We start from the raw sequence: 22,629 nt of genomic DNA, 5'->3' as shown, positions 1-22,629 counted from the left end.
AATTATATATGATTCCTGTTTAAATATATGCAAATTCCATATTTATTGTGTTGGGTTTTCTACAAGATAGAAATGCTAAGCAAAAAAAAACCAAATTTAATTCCTTCCAACCTGCCTATGGTCAGGTCTTATGAAATTGTAGAGACACACTGAGAAAGTCCAAAGAGCAATAGATATGGAAGTCTTGAGATAGTGATGCTTCCAAGCGTAATTGAAGACAGCTTTTATAAATTCCAAGAACAAGAATTATAAGGACAAGCAGTTCCTTATCTCTGAATACTGGAGGGTGTGTTCACATCAGGATTGGCTTTGGTTAGTGTCCGTTGGCAAGAGCATATCCAGAAGTAGCAGGCAGAGACTACAGCTTGGAAGGTCTAGGGTAAATATTAAAGACAGTTTGCTGTTATTCTGTTAAACCTGTCTGGAGCAAGAATAAAGAGGTTCTTCCATTGGCTCTATTGAAGATGATGGAGAATAGACTGAAGATGTGTCCAGCATAGGAGAAGTTAGGTGACCACAAGAGTTTCCTTCCAAAACAAATGATGTTGACTTGACGTGGTGTTTATTTGTGTGCAGGAGCTTTAATGCTGTGCCTGTGCAGTGGTTTCCGTGGCAGGGACATAGTTGTCTCCCAAATTGTTCTTTGTAATGACTATTTGATATTTTTCCTTCCTTTTTTAGGGCTGTAATAACAGAAGAGTTCAAAGTGCCTGATAAAATGGTTGGATTTAGTAAGTACCTTGGATGTTTTTGGTGTTTCTTGGTGTGCTTTCTGTGTGGGAATGCTGTTTATTCTGACATGGTCACAAGATTCTGTGTTTATTAGTCTTGGATAGGCCTTGTCTGATGCTGTCTTCATGGGGACCAGATGACCTGTGTTTAAAATCCAGGTGCATACAGCATGGAAAGCTTCATGTCCCAGTAATAAGAACAAGACCGTGGTACAAGTTACTGAGGGTTTTAGTGATTCTCTCCTTTAAATTCCCACTAGCATAGTACATAAACAAGTCAAAAGTGAATTTATCTCCCCTCACTGAAACATTTCACTTGTGTTGAGTATGCAAAACTGAGAGTTGAGGGAAGAAAACAGCATTTAAATGTTAAATTGAGTTGAATCGAGGGAAATTAAACAGAATTTTAATTTGTTAAGGAAACCTCATACATTTGCTGCAGGGAAACACAAGCAGCATGCAGTGCTCAGATGAGGATTTTTCCTAGATCTGCATTCCTGATGCTATTCTCTCTCAAGCTTGATCCTAATTTCTCTCTTCCTCTTGATGATCATTACTCTTCCTTTCAATGGCACCTCCTGCTGATGCGTTACTACAGTGATTGCATAGATTCTTCCACTGCTACATCTGTGTGTATCTTCACATTTGATATATGGAGAGTAAAAAGGAAAATAACAGGCCATGGTAATCACCCCTTAGTGCATGAAGTTTGTCCCCATTCTAAAGGCACTATAAAACTGTACATCAAATTCCTCTAAAGGAAACACTCACTCTTTGCCTGACAGACCTCTTGGTTTATTGGTCCTCATGCCACATGTGGGGGAACATTGGAGGGATGCTGTAGCTCTGAGAGAAGGGAGCTTGCTCTGTTGGTGCATCATCTTTGTGTTAAGTCTAATCTTGGTTTAGGGGCAGACAGATGCAGGAAGGTGGCAAACCCACAGCTTCTGTGGGAGCGTCTTGAGCCAGGCATAGCTGTTTGACATGACAGTTTTGCTCTTTTTGCAGTCTGGGAAGGATGTAAGTGGTGATTGGCACATAGTCTCTTCTAGGTATCTTGCTGTGAAGCAATGATGTGCCAGCTCCAAGAGTTAAGGGAGATGGGTATTTGTTTTCACTTAAGGTTGATAGAGCATTTCAGTACATAGCAGTTCTGTTTGAGTGCAGACCAGCCAGATAGCATTGAAAAGAGGCAGGAAAAGGTGAATTTTAAAGAAATAAGAGTCTTTGCCTTTTCTCAGTACCCCAAATAACTGGTTTATTTTTCAAGCTGAACAAGATATACTTAAATGACTCATCTAGCAGCACTCAAACTACTGCCTTATGTCTTGAATACTGTGTATTTCCATTCTAGTGCAAGACAGGCTTTTTTGTTTCGTTTTCTTTTCCCAAGCAAATAGAGTAACTTTCAGCAGTATTTTAATGTTTTTCTGCTGTGATAAATCTGGTCATGCTGTGGATGCCTCTTCTGCAATCCTGGAGTCAAACTGTTCCTTTATGGATAGCTGCAGCAGAGTTAAAGGGGGAAGGTGCTCTGCAGTTACTTGGGGAAATGGTATGTTCTGATGCCTGTTGAACTCGTTTCAGTAATCGGCAGGGGAGGAGAACAGATCTCACGGATTCAGGCAGAGTCTGGCTGCAAAATTCAGATTGCTCCAGGTAAGAGCCACTTTGTGTGGTGGGTGAACTGGTTTTCATGTTGAAGGATGCTGTGCCCATTATAACAGGCGCCTTGCCACACTCGTGGTGTGCTACCAACTGATAAACACGAGGCTAACATGCATGGGGGAGCTGTCCTGGGACTGACCTCCCAGCTAACATAGAAAACAGGTTTGTCAGGTGGCTTAGGGAATGAAACAATTAAGGAGCTGTCTTTAGCCAGCAGATGGGTACAGTGCAAACAGACAATCCGTGTTGTACTTAGACCTGGAATTGCAACTGCTGAGTGTTCTCCTAGCTGACCACTTGGCTCAGCTCTGCCGTTTGTCTCTGATAGTCTGGTCAGCTCCAGCCCTTGGCAGAAGACATCTCAGGAGGGTGGCAGCAGCTCATAGTACAACTGGCCTTGCATCGAAAAACTGGGACCTTCCATTTGTTCTGTGCTAGTGCCTGTTTGCGTTGGGAAAGACTACTGCAGTGCTGCACTGGGAAATGGTGATGAATGTGGTCTAAGTTCTTACCCCTCCCTTTAATTGGTAGAGAAGGCTTTCAAAGAATGCAGACATCCAGCAAATCATTTAAAATATGTTGACCTTTGCATGTCTTAGAATTCATTAGCATGCTCTGTGTGCAGAGAGGGGGCAGTGCTTCCATTAGTGCTTGGTAGTTACTGAAACTGCTGCTGTTTTCTTAATCCCATGTATTGAAAGTTTCCTTCTTTTTTCCTTTGTAGACAGTGGTGGGATGCCTGAGAGGCCCTGTGTACTCACCGGGACACCAGAGAGCATTGAGTGAGTTCTGATTTCATTTCTCTCCTTTTTCCTTCTTTCTCTTCTCCCTAATGCTATGCTCTGTCAGTGGTGCTACTTAGTTAGCCACACCAGCAAATGTTGGCCTAGAGAAACTTGAGGGTCTCTGGAGCATAGAACCTCGTGGTCTGATGCTTTAAACTGTGCACCTCAAAGGCTTTTTTCCAGTTGCAGTTTGAACCCGCTGCAGAAATTCCCATGGAATTCCCTTTTGCAGGGCAAGGTTGCTCTTAGGGCACCTAGGATGCAGTTTTCCAACTGCAGCTTTCCAGGATACTGAGCTAAGCTGCTGAAGGGCATTTCTCTTCTCCCCTTCGCTTCCCTGCTCCTATTGAGATGACCATCCTTCCAGCTGAAGAAGGGCTGCATGAGGCCTCCAAAGCCTGTTGGTGCCACTCCAGAATACTCTGGAGATGTTGGTGTTGCAGAGCAGCATGAGGCCCATGGGTGTGTGCTTGCCTCTGCATCGCTGCCAACAAGAAGCAAAGGACTGAACCAAAGTCTTGAATTCTGATCCCTGCATGGTAGAGACACGTGGCCAGCCATCAGGGGTTTCTACTCTTTAGTCCTATAGAAACTTTAGGGACAGTGTTTCCTCCCTCCCCCTTCCCAGGAGCTGAGTTTGAGACTCTCACAAACCAGTTGAGGACCTCCTGCTGGAACTGGATCCAGGATCCTCAGGCTTACAGGAACACACTTAACATATGGAGCTGCTCTTTCTCTCCCCAGCCTTTGGGTAGGTGGGTTTTTTAAAATCCATCTGGAAATCTCTGAGTTGCATTTGATAGTGAAAATACATGGGCGCAAAGACTGTCTCTCTAAAGAGAAGACATTCATCATTCTTCCATTCCTAAGAGATTTAAGGCTACTTAAATCTCCTTATTCTACCATAATACTGCAAGCAGTGAGCCAGAATAAATACAATTGGCAAGCTCATATTATAGGGCACGCAGTGTATTCTTGCTGATATTGAAGTGCTTTTCCCCCCTATAGCAAAGGCTATTTCAGAACAAGAGCAAAATATTAAAAAGCTGGGATGCATTATGAGATGCAATTGGGGGAAAATGGGGGAGAAGCATAGTTAAAACTTCCTGGCTCTGAAATAAGCAGTTAAACATAGTCATGTCCAAGGCTGTCTTTAAATAAAATATATATAAGCTTTTAAAAAGTAAGTACTCAATTTGTGAAGCAGAAAAAGTGTGTAGAGCATGGAATTAGGCAAAAATTAGTTTACTTTTGTGCTAAAACTCATGTCAGGTTGGTTGGTTGAATTGTATTTTCAGGCTACTGTAGAAAAAGGGAATATAGTAAGGAAACCAGTCTAGGTGTTAGAGTTCTTTGTGAGGTTTGAGAGAGGAGTGTTCCCATTAGTCATATCCAGCAGCAAATTAATAGGGTTTATTTCCAAATGACCTCTTCTTATCTGAAATAATTGTGCATTAACTGTTGTAGCCTTTATATTGTCACTAAAAGAACTTTGTGCAAGGTATAAAGGTACATGAAGAAAACCTTTTAAAGAGTCTTACAGAGTATTTAAAGTGGGTTTCTGGAACTCTGACCTTTTGAGAAAGCAGTGCTCTGATCTATGCAGCCTCAGATCACCACCCTCTGAGCTGTTTTGAGTGATGTCTGCTTGTGAGGGGTGACTTTGTACTGTTCCTTCAACTCACCAGAGTGAAGGCAGTCATCTTAGAGTGCCTGATATGGCTTGGGGTGAATTGGTGAAAGGGGAAGATGCTGCTTTAGGCTGAATAGGGAACCAGTGGCTTTCTTCCACCCTTTGAGAAGGGTTGTGGAAGAAGGACAGAACAGCGATGTGTTGGTACTAGGAGTCTTCAGGATGAAAGGAACGTGGCCTAAAGGTGTTGGAACAGAGATCTCTAATCTCCCAAATGCTTCTTTGTGTGTCTCTTCTCAGCAGGAGTAGAAGAACCCAGTCTTTCAGTGGTCGCTGCTGCAGTATCCTTGCCTTGCTTTGCGATGTAGCTTCAGCACCTGCTGCTTGGGGCAGAGGCTGTGTTAGAACAGTGTTCTGGTGCTGCTGGTAAGAGCAGGCAGAGAAAAGCAAGGCAGTTGCCTGTACTGTGAGAGAGATCAACCAGTGTGCTGTGTTAGTATCAGGGGACTGTGTGTTTTTTGTCTTGACCAAGCAGAACAGAGCTTGAGTTTTACCAAATACTATATATATATGTTAAAAAGTTTAGAGAAGTTTAGAACCTAGAGCATCTTTGTTCAAAATAAGCACCCCAAATGGTATAGTTCAAGAATTATCCTTAACTTCCAAAGAGGTCAGAGCATGCTGCTGCTCTTCCTTCTTTCTTCCCCTTTCAAAACCCAAACTGCTTATAAGTAATCATGATAGGGGAAAATATACATTAAAGAGTTAAAAGCAAACATTGTGCTAACTATGGTTTCCTCCATCTTTTCACTTCTTCTCCTCTCCCCAATCGCTTCCCATTCCGATGGTTCCTGGGCTCTTGGTCACATGGAACAATGTTGTCTAATGGTTGTTTCCCTCGATTCTTTTCCAAAGACAAGCAAAACGGCTACTGGGGCAGATTGTAGATCGCTGTCGGAACGGACCTGGTTTTCACAACGATGTTGATGGCAACAGTACGATTCAGGAGATTTTGATCCCGGCATCCAAAGTGGGTCTAGTCATCGGCAAAGGAGGTGAAACAATAAAACAGTTGCAGGTGCGCAAGATGCATTTTCTTTAGGGCTCTCTTCCCTACTGCAGCTTCTCTAGATGAACAAGAGCGTGCTGAAGTGGAGAGCCTTAAATGCTCTAACCTTCTACAGCAGGGACTACTCTTCTGCCTTCGGAGAGCTGGACTCCAGTCTTGTGTTACAAACCAAACCGGTTTGGCCCCAGCTGCGCATGTAGTGGAGTTCTGCCAGAACTGTGAAAGAAACTCATGTGCTTTAGATAACATTTGGTGCGTGCTGTTTAGGAGGGGATCCTTGTAGCCAAGACAAGGCTATGGCTAGTCTGCTGCTGCAATAGTTTTTAATGCCAGCTATGCTGTCGTAGAGTGCTGTGCTTCTCTTTTGTTGCTGATCTGTGATAACGCTGACGTGTGTCTTCTTTTTTTCCTCATCCCACCCCTTTCTAATTCAAAGTGTTGTGTTATGTATGAATCTGTGTTCTTAGACATTCTTTATCCCTCCATTTGGTGCAAGTTTCATAAAGGACAGGGCTTTGGAAGATCACCTAGGTCAAAAACGTAGGTTTTTTGAGTGCCCTGATTAGGCCTTTGTCATCCAGTAGTTGTAAGGCTGGTCACTTAATAACGATTATATGCAGCCACAGACTTTGGAAAGGGCTGAAAAATCAGGTGTTGAGGTAGAAGGGATTCTCTTTGCAAAGGATTCAGCTGTTAGAGAACTTCAGGAGCAGCACACTTACTTGCTGGCAGTCCTTTACACTCTGGGACTATTACTGAATTTGTGCTATAACTCCCTGTGAAGAGCCAAAGTAGCGTTCTGATTTCACGTACGTAATGTTTAGTAACCAAAATGTAGCCCCTTGCTTTAGGGACTCTGCTTAGCAAAGTGCTCTGTGCTTTTTCTTCAGGAGCGAACAGGTGTGAAAATGATCATGATCCAAGACGGTCCATTGCCTACTGGAGCAGATAAACCTCTCCGTATTACTGGAGATGCATTTAAAGTACAGGTATGTAATGAAAGTAAGCAGTTGCCCCAGAGAACTGAGGAGGAATTGAACCTTTAGCTTATTTGTGAGCATCTAAAGGAGTTGAATCCAACTGTAAATGTAATGGTCCTTGTTGGTTTTGTTTGGTTCGTAAGGTGAAGTTTGAGTCGAGCAAGTTAAGCTACCAGACTAGCAAGTGCTGGCTTGTTCCCAGTATAACCTAGGAGTTCTCACTCCACACAGATAGCACACATGGGGAGGAGAAGAGCTGAGGAGGAGAGTTTGGAGAAAGTAGCTTTGCAATGCTTTCCAGGCTGTGTAAAATCATAGCTCTGATACTTGAGCGGATGGGTTCTTATTGACTTAATCCCACATTAGAGGAAGTTCTGTGGAGGGTTTGCTATCTCAGACAGCCAACTGACGCAGGTAATTAAACAAGTAATCCCACAACAACTCCTGAAACCAAGGGGTTTGCTTAATAGCGGTACCTCAGTCTCCTTGTGTCAGGGTTCTACAGATACATTCATACCTGCGGTTCAAAGCAAAAACCCATGATCAGCTGGGGACTGGAAGATTGCAGCATGATGGGAGTGATTGAATTACAGAATCAAAGTTTAGCTGGGGCACGTTCCACTTCTCAGCAAGTGCTTTACATACCTTGCTAAGTATTAAATCTCTAGCTAGTAAGTATTAATCTAGTCTGTTTCACAGCAGCTCCCTAATCATAAATAGCTGCAGAAGTTGATGGTGTGTAGGGGTGGTGTGTTTGTGATGTATTTTACAAACCTCTTATTGCAAGTGGGCTTTTAGATTTAGATTTTTAGATTTAAATGATTTCGAACTACTTATTGTGGAGGTACAGAGATGCAAGAAGGTGGTTAATGGCGGTCTTGCTGCTTCTAACCAAATCATACTTCAAGTGTGGCTTCTTTTGCCTTGCAAAGGTTTGTTCTTGTCACATCTTCCATGCCATAAATCATGCCAAGCAAGCATGGAGACTGCATAGGCTGGAAGAGGTGCTTTGAGGCACATAGAGAAGTTCAGCATGCTTAGAAAGCACTGAAGAAGCTTGATGAATCCGTGGGTTTGGTGGGATTCTCTGGATGCTGCATTGCCCTTATTCCTGCCTTGGCTTCTCTGAAGTGTCTTGTTTCCTTCTGTAAAAAACACTGTGGGGGCATGGAAAATGTGGAAGGAGTCAGATTCACCGGTGTCCCTCAACCATGGACATAGAACCAAAATGTCAAAAGCTTGACTGGTGTTATATAGACACAAAGGCTTTGGTTTTGACATGGAAGCTTTTATTTGGTTTTTCAAATGGTGACTACTGTTGGCTTATTTCCAAGGTACACTTTTACTGGCAGGGTTATGTGCAAGCTTGTGAATAGCCTTGAGGGCTGCAAGGAGGTAGGAGGAATATTCATGTGTCTCAGAAAATGTCTTTGAATCATAGAATCACAGACTGGTTTGGGTTGGAAGGGACCTGAAAGATCATCTATTTCCAGCTCCCTGCCATGGGCAGGGACACATGCTGGATTGCTGCAGATTTGGACTTAACTTTTCAGGGTCAGTAAGATCACTTCTGCCCACCTGCCTGCTTGGTACGTGCGCTCTAGCTCTTAGTAGATATGATCTCTGCTGTGTTGTCACAGTTTCTACTATATTGGGTTTAGTTCTGTGCAGTAAGAAAGGGCCTTTGCTTCCTTTAATTTAGAAACAAAGCAGAGATATTTTAAAAGCTAAAGGGCCTTTTTGAAATCCTGAAGGAAGCAATTGCACACAAGAAACTGCCACCTTGCACACTGGGCAGGTTTTATCAGACGTGGAAATTGCCATCAAGATCTCCATTGACTGTGGTAAAAGAGATTCTAAATCAGGATGCTATTTCCCTTGAGCAGATGGAGATCACCTTGCCTGAAGCCTGACCGTTAGCCACTGTTGAGGCCCTAACACCAGGATGGCAAGCAGAATCATTTGAAGCTAACTGTAACTTCTTTCCCCATGTAGCAAGCGAGGGAAATGGTACTGGAGATCATCCGAGAGAAAGATCAGGCAGACTTCCGAGGCGTACGCAATGATTTCAGTTCTAGAATGGGAGGAGGCAGCATAGAGGTATGTGTTCTTCACGACTACTCTGCTAACCTCCCTGTGGGATGGGTAGTGGGTGGAAGTCATCAAATTGCACATGTAACCTGTAAGCTTTCTTTCTAAATGCATTGTGTTCTTTTGCCAGAAATGAGAGGCTGGCTGCAAAGAGGAGGAGTTCTCCTGGACTCCCAGATGGCACTTTTCTAATTGACTTTTTAAGCTGCATTCTTGTAGTGCAGAGTTCATTTAGTGGGGAAGGAATTTGTGGCCACATGTTTGTTTTCCTTAAGTGATACGGTTCTGTAGCCTGGAGCTGCCTGTCCTCATAGTTAAGAGCATCTCCTTGTAAAATCAGAGCCATTCAGTTTAGTTCTCTGAGCTTTCATATTGCTTTGCCTTTCCCATCAGGTCTCTGTGCCCAGGTTTGCTGTTGGAATTGTGATAGGAAGAAATGGCGAAATGATCAAAAAGATTCAGAATGATGCTGGAGTTAGGATTCAATTTAAACCAGGTTTGTGTGAGGATGGAGAGCCATTACCTTCCGACCAGTGTTCCAGTTTGGGATTGCTAAAGTGAATCTGATCTGAGGTTACAGCAGCTAGGCTTTCCTAATTTAAAGGTGCATTGTGTCTCTTTCTGAAACCCGTTTAAATACGATGTGCTGCTTCCTCGTGCACTTTCTGGTTTTCAGAGTGTAAGATTATATACAGCTGATTTGGAAACATTAGATGTCACAGCAGTTACGTCTGGATAAACAAAATAACAATAATAAACCTTTTATTTCCTGTTAAAGAGCTCTCCTTCAGGACATTAAAGCCTTTGGGGATCAGGAGTTGATTAATTCTAAGTAACTTTCTCTGGGTCCTTGGCTGTCTGATCACCTATCAAAGCTGCCTTTGTCCTCTTAAAATTATATCAGTTTCTTTCATGGCTTTTTGACATTTGGAAGTGCTGCCTTTTGAATGTTGTTCCATCTGTGATGTGGGTTGGGTTTTGTCTTCTTTCAGTCTGTGGAAGAGGGGGCTGAAGGTGGAGGGAGGAACGTAGTTACGTTGTGTGAAAATGCTGCTAGCAGCGGTGGTGCTAGAAGGAAGCTTTTATTGAGGGGTGAATGTTTTCTGCTTTTAATTTAGTCTTTGCCACCTCTCTTCACAGATGATGGGATTAGTTCTGAAAGAGTCGCACAGGTCATGGGGCTTCCTGATAGGTGTCAACACGCAGCACACATCATCAGTGAGCTCATTCTCACAGCACAGGTGGGTTCTGGAGGCTCCCGGCAGCAAAGTGCTTGTATGGGAACGTACTCTGCGTGCGTGCAGCTGTGTGGATGAATGCCACCATCTGAAGAGCAGCACTGTGAGGTTTTCCCTTTGGTAGGCCATGTATGCTGCCCAGGACAGAGCTGTTAGGCTTGGGTTTTGTTAATGTAATACAGGTTAACTGAGCTATGGAAGGTCTTCGATTCTAGGGCACTATTATGAGGCCTCATTGGAGCTCCATGTTTACCCCCAATGTTTAGTTGTTCTTAAATCATTTGGAGATGGTGACCTGGTAGAATGGAGTCCAGCAGCAGCAAGAGAGAGTGACTGGAGTCTCTGCTCAGTGGGGCTGGGTAATGTCTAGACAGCAAGGCATTAACCGTACCCTGATGCTTCCACTTCAGACACCAGTCCTCTTGTCTAGTGGCTGTGGGAGGCAGGGGAAGGCAAGGAATGCTCACTGTCTCTGAGAAAGACATCAAAATACTGCATTGCCCAAGAGCAAGAAGTACAAAGATGGGTGAAGTAGTAGGGCAGGCTCATGAAGGAGAAAAGTGAAGATGTTAGGTCATTTCAGTTTTGAGGTCTGTCTGATAGCGTCTAACTGCCCATGGCCTTTGCTTTTGGAGAATTCAGTTACCCAGAATAGGAATGTCCTTTCAGTGTCTTTGAACTTAAAAGCCTCCTTTGGAAGTTTTGGAAGATGTGCATTTCAGCTGAGTAATTCCAGCAGTTCTTTAAAGAATGACGCTTGAAAGGGTTTGGAAGCAACTTCTGTGTCAGTGCCAAGATCTATTGGTTGCTCTAAGGAAAGCCCCCATCACAAACTAAAAGTGGTTTAGTAGATGATGCTTATTTATAGGTTTATTTCAGCAAATATAAAGGCATGCATTTAGAAAATACAAATATCTTCCTGAGTCAGGAAGGCAGCTGCTCCCTGCGTTACTTGGCATTTCTTTAAAGTGCTTCAAAATCTTGAATGTGAAACTGAAGTCCAAGAATATCTTAATTCAGTGCTATTGATTATAAAGCAGTTTAACTTACCTTGCTTTATTTGGGCTTTAATGTGCATTGTACCAGCAAAAAAATACCCACTGACACAGTTGTTTTGCCTCCCAAGGAGCGAGATGGCTTTGGAAGCTTGGCTGTCACCCGAGGAAGAGGTCGTGGCCGTGGTGACTGGAGTGTTGGGACACCTGGAGGCATGCAGGAGATAACCTACACTGTGCCAGCTGACAAGTGTGGTCTCGTTATAGGCAAAGGTAGGCCTGGTGACACTAAATACATCTTCTACTCTTGGGATGGACGCATTCTTGCTGCCTGCCAGTGAGGCTTTGGAGTTTTCTGTAATTGCAGGTATTTAGTGGCCAGTGAATGCAGCATAGGAATAAACTGTAAGTGCTTGTGGTTGTTTTCTTTGTGGTGCTCTCACTCGTAATTGTACTCTCTGGGTCCTTGTTCGCAATCTGTAAGAGGGGCTCTTCATGCAGAGCTGTCAAGTAAGCTTGTTATAACAAGCAGCTGGCTGAGAAAAGGCAGGTTCATTTGTGCATGCTTTTTATAGAGAATTCATTTAAAGAACAGTTTATCAGGGACAAGCAGAGCAGTCATTTCGTCATTCTGGATGTCTGTGAGTGACGTCTGATAAAAGGGAAGGTCTTTGAATGTGGTACTAACAGGAGCTGCTTCCAGCCACGTACCTGAAGCGTGTGTTGAGTAAAGTGAAATAGCAGGATCTAGGTGTATCCAAGCTTGCATCTGAGCAAGTACAATCCCAGGACAGTTTTGAAAGCAGAGGATCAGCAGCAGTCTCAGTTTGTCATAGAGCATGAGCTACACATGGGGTAATGGCAGTACTTAGATTAGAGCCAGGAACAGAAGAGCTCTATCGCTCTGAATTGTTGTGATGCTTCACTGACGTGTCAAAGGAGTTGTATTTAATTTTTTCTCTCTGCTTATTTCAGAAAGAGTGACATATGCCTTAACTACTATTTAAGTAATCACACTTGGCTTTTAGCCTCAGCAGAGCTGAAGTGAATAGAATAGGAACCGATTAGCTACAGCAGTAAAGGAGGCAGAGACTTGAGGGCATTGTGCCATGTTTCAGTGGCATTTAGTTTCCTGCTGTCCTGTTGAGCAGGAGTGAGCTTACAGTGAAGCATGCTGTGGCCTCTTTCCCCTGCTGCACAGCCCTTCCATGTGTGTGGCCCCTGTAGCACCCTGAACTCCTGCCTTCTTGGGTGACGAGGGATGCAGGCATGTCAGCAGTGCATCTGCAGTCATTTTCAGATGATGTTCTTTGCTGTAAACCTGTTCACAAACCTGGCAGCTCTTCTCAGTATGTAAATACACCTGCTCTGCTTGTTACACAGAAATTGCAGAGCCATTGTGCTTGATCTCACTGAACAGTCCAGTTGGGCAAAAGATTAAGCTAAGCAAGTTTTAAGCCCAAAAGTAAGAGTTATATGTATGGAAAACTCAAATTATAATGAAACTTTATTGCTGTATCCATTAGTCACCCTTAATAAAAGATCAGAAAAGGTCACTTGTTGTTCTGAAGTGGAGCATTTGTGACTACTGAGAGCCCTGTGTGCTGCAAAGATGAATGCAGGTAGTGGAGTTGGATGTCCCAGCGTTCAAGTGCAAGGCATGGCACAGGCTCGCTGTGGGGGTGAAGTGTAGCTTTTTACCTTTGTTTCCACAACAGCAAAATAGGGATTCTTACCCAGCCAGATCAGAAGCTTTCTGGAGTGACTAATTGCTGGTTGTATGGTGATTTGAGTGCTTGTAGCTTTGTAATGCCACCTTGTAATCGGTGTTCTTACAGTGCCTCTGCTCTTAGTCTGTTGCAGCCTTCATTTTTGTCAAGTGAGTGATGGCTGTAGCACTGCCTTTCAGGGCCTGGATCAGGATGGGTGTACTGCACTCTCTGTCGATTCAAGACACCTGATTGTTCTTATTTCATCTCCCACTGCCTGTGGGGCACTGAAGGGGGGATGTTAGTGGGGTTTTCTTAACAGTGACCAGTTGTAAAAGCTTTGCTCCCCACTTGCAGTTTCTGAGCAGTTTCCAGCTTGTTTTGGTTTTATCCCCTGTGATACAGGTGGTGGCTGTCAGCCTCCTCTGTAAAATCTGGCTGAGTCCTCTGGGCACATGGTCTCTGAGGTTAGCACCCAAGCAATGGGTATGTTGGGTGTAGCGTATGTGATGTGGCCAGGTAACTGCCACTGTGCTTCCAGCTCCATGTCACCACTCAAGAAGACAGGGGATGAGGTAGTTCCTCAGCTCAGTGTCTGTGGAGTATATGGCAGAAAGTTTAGGGCGCTTTTCTGATGGGCATCACTTCTCAGCTTAGGATTGTGAGCCATTAGGAGCCGATAAGAAGCATGTGGCTCCCTGCAGATCCTGTGCGTAGCTTTTTCCTCTAGAGGGTGGGTAGGTGCAGCTTTTCTTCCCTGAAAGACTCGAGGAAGGCTGGAGACAAGCACCATGCACATGTCAGGGGCTCTCTCTGTTTGGTGGTGCTTGGAAACAACCCACAGCCTCTCTGGGCCCCCGCTGGATTTCCATGATAAATACAGCAATATTGACAGATACCGCGGCCGGCCTGGCTCTTGTCAGCTCTGCCTTTTAGCAGCTTTGATTAATTGCTTTACGATTTCACGTCCAGCTGGGGGGCCACTCTTGGATCACTTCTGCCCCCCATCAGGTAGAAGAATGGAGCGGGCTGCTGAATGCGTCTATAGACAGCCACCATGTGCCGAGCGGGTCACCTCGCCATGGGGGAAGATGAACTCCTTCCGGCACCGTGCAGCATCCTGTCCACTTCGTCACTTCATTTGCATGCTCTGGAGGCTGAATTGGGATAGCTTGGATGGGAGGGAGCACTGTGGTGTGTTCCAGGCTGGAGGGTTAGGAGGAGAAGGGCACCAAGTCCCAGTATTGGGGATGAGAGCTTGCAGCCTCTGAGCAGACCTGGAGAGCCGACTAACTTGATCCTGCAGTATGGTCCAGGAGGGACCTGATGTGGCAATGATCCCAGCAGCTACAGACTTGGTGCTGAATGTTAAATGGGAAAATTACTTGAAATCTATATTCTCCTTGCTTCCAGTTTGAGAATGCTTTAATTTTTAATCCCCTTTGGAAGGAGAAACCTGGTCTGCTGTGTGACTGTCGCCCAGTAAAGAAATTCTCCCCCTCCTTCATGATCCAAAATGTGAAGGGGTTCTCTGTTTTCATTAAGCTGATGAAGCTGCTGTAGATTCAGATCCCACCTCCATATGTACAAACCAGAGCTTCAGACAAGTCTGCATCAGACAAAAGCATCGCATTAAAAAAACCTTCTTAGTTTAGAAACTTCATCTCACCCTTTCCCATGCTTGACATGAAAATAAGTGGGTTGGCTTTTCGCAGCGCAGTACAATCGCTGTTGTCTGCCCAGGGATGTGACACCATTATCTTTTGTTAAATGCATCTTCAAAAATTCATTTAGAAAGAGTTAATTGCCCTTTGGCAACTTTTCCTCCTCCCTTCCCCAAGAAGGCTTTAAAATGTTAAAAAGGTCACGAGTCCATTACAATGAAATGAACAAGTGTCTGCAGCATCCCCGGTTTGTTTTGAAGTTGTGCTGGATGCATAGAGATGGAAATGCAGCAAAATTGAGACGATTGTTTGTGGAGACTCTTTAATTAAAACCTGGGGTTCCTTTCCTTTGCTCTTCCCTGCTTGCTGCATCCTTTTGGCTGGAGATTGTGGATTTGTGATTTAAAAGTTCCCTGCATCCTTCAGTTTCTCCAGTTGAGCAGAGCTGGTCCCTAAGTTGTGTGAGCTTCCAAAAGAAGAATTGAACCATTGTAACATTGGTGAAGGCTTTTGTTAAGCAAATTTCATTAAGAGACCGGGACATAGCAGGGCTTGAGGAAACCAGATCTACTTGTGCTGGCCCTGCTGCATCCTGCTCAAGGCACTCCTGTACCCAGATACATTCACTGCACACAACCAGTGCTGCAGGAGCAGAGGGCAGCCTGGAACCCTGCATTGCTGTGCTTGTGTGAAGGGATGCATGTGCTGCAGTGTGAATAGGGAGCGTGGTAAGCAGAGGCAACAACCTGAACAGCACATGATTGTGGGAAAGCTTAAGCTTTGTTTTAAAGCTACAAGACACGTAGCTGGTCGGTTTTGCCTTAGTGGAATGAAATGTGTAGTGATGGGGGGGTGGATAAAAGTCTCACAGAAGCAAGCAGCAGCATTGGTTGTGGGTGACATTTTTTCCCTTGAGGCTTGAGAAAGCAGTGCAGAACCCCAGAACTCAGTCAGTTTTGCCATCTGCTCTGTCCAAGTGTATCTCAGGCACACAGCAGCTTGCTGGGAGCCCGACAGTGTGCACACAGCAGAGCTGGGTGGTCTTACAACAGCACCAGCCCTGACTCCAGGAGCCATTGCAGTAGCTCACAGTTCTAGGTTATGCTTATGAAGCAGATTAGAAGGAGCAACACGAGCTCAGGTACTGTTGTTTCTTATGGTGTTGCCATCCTCAGCCCACTTCCCTTGAGGCACTCAGAAGATAGCTGAAGCTGTTCCATCACCAGAACCTGGCTTTGATACACTTTTATTGGAAGAGATGCTGGATATCCCTTCTTACATCTTGGTTTTCTTTTCTTCAGGTGGTGAGAACATCAAGAGCATAAATCAGCAGTCGGGAGCCCACGTGGAGCTCCAGAGAAACCCACCTCCAAACACAGACCCCGGTGTACGAATATTCACAATCAGAGGAGTTCCCCAGCAAATTGAGCTCGCTAGACATCTCATAGATGAGAAAGTTGGTGTAAGTTCCGTCTCTGATCTTAGTCTTGTCTCTTTCAGACATGGTGTTTTCACTCTTAGGTGTACACGTGGGCCTGGACTTGGAGGATGGCACAGAACACACACGCTTGCATTATTCAGCTTCAAAACCATTTGCCTGTTAGCAGCTGTCTTGAACTTTGGCCCTCCAGGATCCATTGGACTAATTTGTGCTGTGGTCCCAGAAGGATCTAACTGTTTGCTGACATGATCATGGGTATTGTGCAGCTGTGTGAGAGGGAAGAACAGCAGTAATCAGGTGTGAGAAGGCTGTCAAAGGAGATTTTTTGAAGGGAAGACAGTAGTGTCACTGCGTGAGAATTGACACAATCCTGGCATCATCATCCTGAAAGTAACACTCAACTCCTTGCTCCAGTAAATCCAGGATGACTTTAACTTCCACTTAATGCAGTGCTGTGGTATTGAAGCTTAATAATGTCAGGCTGGAATACTGCTGAAGGGGGACACTTGGGTAAAAGAAAGTATGGAAAATACTGAACTGGGGCGTGGTAAAGCTGAAAAGCAACCTTTGTGCTGCACTACCTGAGCGGAGAAGGCTTGATACCAACCTCAGGATCCACGTGTCCCAGGCTGTCTTCTCCCCTTTCTCACTGCTCATACTTGCTGCCTCCACCTTGTGCTTAGAGCTGCCATTAAGTATTTGTGGATTCTGTGACAGGGTACCAGCATGGGTGGACCTGGAGGATTTGGTCAAAGTCCGTTCAGCCAAGCACCCGCTACACCTCATCAAAAGTAAGCTGCTTCCTCTCCTCGTGGATGGGCTGTGGGGAATGGCTGGGAGCTATAAAAGCATTGGAGAAGGGTGGAGGGCCCTGAAGGGGTGGTGTGTAAGTGGAGCCTTGTAAAGATGGAGTATTCAGAAGCAAGAAGCAAGTGAGATTAAGCTTGGATGCAGGAAGGATTTTATCGGTTAAGTTACAAAGAAGGTAGGTATCAGCATCTCCAAAATTCCTGTCTCTAGTGGGACAGTGAGAGCATGGAAGGAAACCTGAACTGCTTGCAACACGAGGAGTGCTGTTCAGTGTGATGTGTCTTCATCTTGGCTTCAAGCACAGACCTGTATCAAGGCAGTCACACCTACACAGCGTTCCCTTTGGTTCCCATGTTCACCTGTTTGCTCAGCAGTTGCTGACTGTAAATAGCTTCAGTTTCTGTGGGCAGCTTTGTGTATGTGGCCTGTGAAGTGTTTTATTGCCTCCTTCAGCATCCCTTTTTGTCCCCGCAGTGGTCCTCAGGCGTTCATGACGCAGGGTTGGGGCAGTACCTACCAGACGTGGCAGCAGCCTGGACAGCAAGTCCCAAGTAAGTGTCTAGGACCTGGGTTGGAGAAGGGTTGGGGCTCCCTTTGCAATTGCTGGTTCGTGCCTGCCAGACTCAGGTTCACCCACGAGACCGCTCCGTTTTCCTGAGCAGAAGAGGTACGTGAAGATGCGCTGCAGTGTTTGAGCTCAGAATAAGCTGAAGTCCATTGAAAACTGTAACGTTTTTGTGTGCTTCACTGCTTACTGCCTGTTTCTGCTGTCTTTGTGCCTGTCCTCTCTTAACAAAAACATTTCTGCCTTAGGATTCTCCCAGCAAGTGCTTGCCAACCCCACTTCCCCCAGCAGGCACGCAATGGGCAGTGGTGACCCTGCCCATCTCTTTGTTCTTGACCTTATCAGTTCTTGCTTCCTTTTTTTTCCAAATGTCCCTTTCGAGCTCTTCTCACTGTTCATCTCCCAGTCTGATGGAAAGACTGGGAAAGGAGGTACAGAAAATGCACCCCCAGGAGCACTGGGCTTCCGTGAGCTTTGGGAAGCAGAGCAGTCAGTGCAGCAGGGAAAACTCTACCAAAAGTGGCATCTTTATCTTCCCATAAAGCCTCTGAATAAATGCTTATCAACTGTACATTGCTACTTGCCTTTAGAGACTCACTTTAGTAACTTGTCTTTTCTCCCCTCCCTGAAACACCCTCTTATCCTGCCCACCAGCCACAGAGGAAAAGAAATCTCCCTTCCTGCAACATCAACTCATGTCTTGAGCTCGCACATCCTGGCTTTGGAGCCTGTAACCATTTGGTATAATGCTGACAGACCCTTTTAATCCCCTGGTTACCAATAGTGCAGTTTGTATCCCAATGGATACACAGCTGCTTTACAGTGAGTTTGTCATGTTTCTGGTGGCTCTTAAGAGCAGTGAAGCATCCTGCCTTGCCATTATCCTTCCCCTCTATGGGTTTAGTACCATGACACTGTTTTGGGGCAGGTGTTTTGTATCTGCTGTTGAACCCAATGGAAAATGTTGGCTCTCTAATTCCATGTCTACTTAGGACCCTCCAAGTTCCTGTTTGTAGCCAGGCATTCTGAGGGCAGTCTTGGTAAGGAGAGAAGACAGACAGGATAATGCTGTGCTTTAAGCAGCCTTCACCTCTTTCTCCTGCTGCAGATCGTGGTGGTACCCAGGCCAGGTGGAGGGCACCGAGGTATGGAGGGTTATTATAGGGTAAATACCTGCTTTAATGTGACAACAGGCTCGAGGAGGGCCCTTTCCCTGGGAGCTGCAGCCCGTTTGCCTGCGGCTGTCAAAGAGCCACCGAGTGGCTTCCTAGGGACAGAGCCGAGAGTGCCCTTAGCATGGGAGGAGGGGCAGGCCCCCACCCCCTACACATGTATTTAGATTTTAATGACTTCCCCCATCTGCAATAAATGAACTGGCCGGGGAAACATTTTAGTGTCCTTTCAGCCCGCTGCCGACTGTAACGCTGCCCCAAGAAAAGGCATTGAAGGGAGGGCCTTTGTTGGCGCTAGCAGGTGGACAGTTGAGGCAGCCTTGACCTCTGCCAGAAAAGGTCCTGACTTGTAGCGTTGGTCAAGTCTTTTAACCCGCTTTTATGCCTCTGGACAGGACACTGCTGCCCTGCTCCCTCCACCCACTTCACACTCGCAGTGTGTTATTGTCTGCCTTCCCCCCCTCCTCAGCTTCAAAGCCCCCCTTAGGCTGGTGTCGCAGGGCAGGGCTGTGCCTGGAAGAGCCCTCCCCACTCGTGTCTCCTCTCCTTGCCTGCTCTCCATGGCTCCTGCTCAGCCTGTGCCTGTCTCTCGCTGCAGTTTCTGTTTGCTCTGTGTGTGTTGCTCAAGGCTCGTGGCTCTGTGACTGAGGGAAGTGCGGGCATCCTGCATCTGCACCCAGACTCTCCCCTGTGATAGCACTTGGATGTGCTGGGGCTCCAAAGAGGGGTGTCTCTGCTAGTGAAGCCCAAGGTTTTGGGGTCTGGGAGGTCTCTCAGTGGCACAGAGCTGGCTGTGGCTGTTAGGAGGGTGTTGTGGATGTGCAGACTGAGCAGCTCCCTGCCTGTGTGCTTCAGCTTGAGCGGGTCCCAGTATGGGGAGGCTTGGTTTGATGCCCTTTAGGTGTGCACAAGTGAAGTGAAATCAGGAACTGGAGCTTTTCCTGAACTGAAGATTCCCAATACTGTAAGGAGGTGGAAGCTGCACTGAGAAGTCTGGGCAACAGAGGTAGATCCAGGGCCTGTCTAGTGCAAAGGTAGATGTCACTAGCTGGAAACTTGCCTGTTCCACACTGGTGGGCCCCTTGTCATCTCTGCACAGGCCAACAGAGCCAGAAGCAGAGCAGCCACCCTGATGACAACAGAGCACGGGAGGAGTGTTTCAAAAAGCAGAGTGAGTGGAACAGGGTTACTGGAGATGAACAAACCCTCGTTTCAAACAGTTACTGTAATCACACAGCTTACATCTCCATTCCCTGCCATTATTAGCTTCCAGTCCTCTACAGAACCCTCGGGTCCCCTCCTTTTGGTGATGGTGCACGTAGTTCTCCCAGTGAAAGCTCTCAGTTGTGCTTTCTGCTGTTGCAGCTCAGGAGAGAAGCTCCCATTGAACCACAGTCCACAGCAGACCTCGTGTCGGTGCTTGCAGTTGTTCTGCATGGGGAGAACACAGTGCACAGGGAACAAAAGGCAGAAACCTGAAGCTGGGCTCTGTGAGGGCAGCAGAGCTCTGTGCACCTGGGGTAACGTGGGCCTGGCTTCCTCCCTCCATTAAGAAGCGGTGGTGCCAACTCCTGGATCTGCTTTTGCCACTGTGCTGCTGGAGCCTTTGGGCCGAGGAGGAAGGGTGCAGGTGCTCAGACCGTGTCCCTGCAGCTGCAGGAATGATGTCTTGGTGCTTTCTGGCTGCTGGGGGCTTGCAGGCCAGCTCAGAGCCTGTCCTGTCCTGTCCTGTCCACCCAGCGGGGAGCCGCTGCCGTTCTCCCAGATGTCTGCAGCTTCTTTAAGCTTTACAGAAGGAGATCCTAAGCCTGGGCTTGGTCTTAAGGAATTGCTCACCTCTTCCTTTTCCCTTCTTTTCCTCCAGGTCATGCTGCCAGTGCTGCTTCTCAGGCAAGTTCCCAGCCGGACTACACAATGGCTTGGGCAGAGTATTACAGACAGCAAGCTGCTTACTATGGGCAGACACTAGGGCAGGCTCAGGCCCACAGCCAGGTCTGTATTCCTGTTCCCTGAACCCCACTGCTCTTTCCTGTAGGGAATTGGGTGCATTGGCCTTGTCCTGGTTTGTGGACTCTGCTTTGGGCTCACATAGTGAAGGCAGAGGTGTTTTGTGGCTGAGGAAGTAATCGCTCAGCATTGGCATCTTATTTCCCTATACAGAGTGAGGGGGTTTTGGGGAGGGGATTGGGAGGTTATTTCCTGGGGACCTTTCCTTATAACCCCCAGGCTACTTGGATTGATGGTGCCGGTCTGGCGAGGTAGCAGAACACTGGCACATCGCACAGTGTCTGTGGGTCTGTGTGTGCAGGCTTTGCCTTTCCTCCTGAGGGCTTTGAGCAGGGATCAGCGGTGCTCTTGCTTGGGGAGGGAGCTCCCTGTCCTGAAAGGGAGCAGAAACCTGTTGGAATAATAACTCAGATTAACCAGTTGCCAAGTGAAATCTCAGCCCAGTACAGGGCTGAGTGGGATTTACCCTGCTCGCACCCGCAGAGCTTTCCCAAGTGCCGCGGTTGTAGGGTGAATGTCTTAGCATTTGGCAGAAATCATGTGCAGAGCACACACACCCCTGGGTGCGACCTGATCTCCCCACTGATCCATGCTTGCATCCTAACTCCGTGGGGCAGGAGGTGGTTGGGATGCCCCTGGGCTGCCAGCCTTGCCCTCAAGCAGCGGCTGCCGCTCGGCACCGCCGAGGTCGAGCCTGGTGCGGGAACCGGCGCTTGCCGCGGGCGCTGGCCAAGGGTGAGCTGGAAGCGGTGATGAAAGGGAGTTCTCTTCATTCCCCGCTCCACGTCTGGCCCTCTGGAGAAGAGAGATCTTGTTCCATGAGAGCCTTGCAGAGCCCAGGGCTCACATCCCTTCCATAGCGGCTCCGAGCATCGCTGGAGGTGCACATCCCGCTCGGCTGGAGCGGGGAATGAGAGCCCTGCCTGTGTCCGGGGGGGAGGAGGCTTGGACAAGCGTAAAGAACTGCCTGCCGCTGAGTAACTTTTCCTTTTCCCTCCCTCTTTAGGAGCAGTAGAACAAGGTCCTCGTGGCAATTTTCTTTGGGGTTTGTTTCGGGGGTTGTTTTTTTTTTGTTTCGTTTTCTTTTTCCCTTGGAATCATTGTGGAAGAAAAACCTTTTTGTAACAGAGGTTTCTAGATTTGCAGCCTTTTGATGAAGACTTTTCTGTTTGTGAAACACTAGTGGTAGGATAAATCTGTACTGAACTTCGCTAAAGAATCAGGAGCAATTCAGTCACGTACTAAACTCACGGACGCGCTGGTCATTTTTTGTGTCCAAATTCGTTTTAAAGCGAGAAATCATGAGAATCAATAATAATAAACCTCCGGGATCCTTTTTGGAGAGAAGCCAGAGAATTTGCCGGCACCAAAACGCACCCCAGAGCTGTGACATTTCAACACGTTGGGTCATTTTTGTGTGTGTGTGCTCTTTATTTTGGTGGGGGGGGGTATTTCCCTTCCTCCGTTTTTCATTCTCAATCGTTTCTGTTCCGACAGAAAGTGGCTTGGAAGTCTTAGGTGGTATGTAACAAATCCTAAAAAAAAAAAGGAAAAAAGAAAAAAAAAAAAGAGAAAAAAAATGTTTTAAACAGTATTTAAATATTCTTAAATATGTAAATTCCTGAAATGTTTTACTTCTAATTCCGTGTTCTTTGGCTGTCTTTTGATTTTTATTGCATTATTTTTTAAGGACTATGTATTGTAATTAATGATGTGAATTCTGTATTGAGACAGGGACCGTTTCGCTGTCAGGCAAGTGAGGGGCTGGGAAGGGGAAAAGGGGGGGGGGGACCCACACGTTTTGTAGGGTTTGTATAATTTCTAAGAGTCTAAAGGGGTTAATATAAAGCGGTGTTGATTTTGTAGCAGTCCAGTTCCTCCCTCCCGTTGCATTTCTGGATCTAAGACCTCCAAGCTTGGTTTAAAAAATAATAATAATAATAATAATAATTAAAAAAAAAGAAAATAAATTAAAAAAAAGAATTTTAAAAAATAAAACTTTCCTCTATGCTCAGAAATATAAATACTGTTATTTTTAATATTAAAATGAATCTGCTATTAGTACCTTTAA

The 22,629-nt window shown here is 46.0% G+C and overlaps 1 protein-coding gene across 4 annotated transcripts in view; it reads left to right on the top strand.

Annotated features, from left to right (window-relative positions):
• Positions 1-21,978, top strand: part of FUBP3 (far upstream element binding protein 3) — a 36,593-nt gene extending 14,615 nt beyond the window's left edge. For all 4 annotated transcript variants that reach the window (XM_061352775.1, XM_061352774.1, XM_061352776.1 and 1 more), the window contains 14 exons: positions 682-731; positions 2,319-2,390; positions 3,124-3,181; positions 5,733-5,895; positions 6,777-6,875; positions 8,862-8,966; positions 9,351-9,453; positions 10,098-10,198; positions 11,322-11,463; positions 15,865-16,025; positions 16,722-16,795; positions 17,289-17,365; positions 20,416-20,543; positions 21,565-21,978. In XM_061352775.1, the coding sequence (XP_061208759.1) occupies positions 682-731; positions 2,319-2,390; positions 3,124-3,181; positions 5,733-5,895; positions 6,777-6,875; positions 8,862-8,966; positions 9,351-9,453; positions 10,098-10,198; positions 11,322-11,463; positions 15,865-16,025; positions 16,722-16,795; positions 17,289-17,365; positions 20,416-20,543; positions 21,565-21,573 (1,342 nt within the window). In that variant the 3' untranslated portion in view covers positions 21,574-21,978. The remainder of the gene's footprint in view (positions 1-681; positions 732-2,318; positions 2,391-3,123; positions 3,182-5,732; positions 5,896-6,776; positions 6,876-8,861; positions 8,967-9,350; positions 9,454-10,097; positions 10,199-11,321; positions 11,464-15,864; positions 16,026-16,721; positions 16,796-17,288; positions 17,366-20,415; positions 20,544-21,564) is intronic.
• The last annotated feature ends 651 nt before the right edge of the window (positions 21,979-22,629 follow it).

This window comes from Neopsephotus bourkii, unplaced genomic scaffold (assembly GCF_033783945.1).
Source record: "Neopsephotus bourkii isolate Nb327-2 ecotype Australia unplaced genomic scaffold, CSIRO-AGI_Nbou_v1 NB_659, whole genome shotgun sequence".
In the NCBI taxonomy this organism is placed as follows: Eukaryota; Metazoa; Chordata; class Aves; order Psittaciformes; family Psittacidae; genus Neopsephotus; species Neopsephotus bourkii.
Note: the sequence above shows the minus strand (reverse complement) of the source record. Positions and strands in the feature narration are given on the sequence as shown.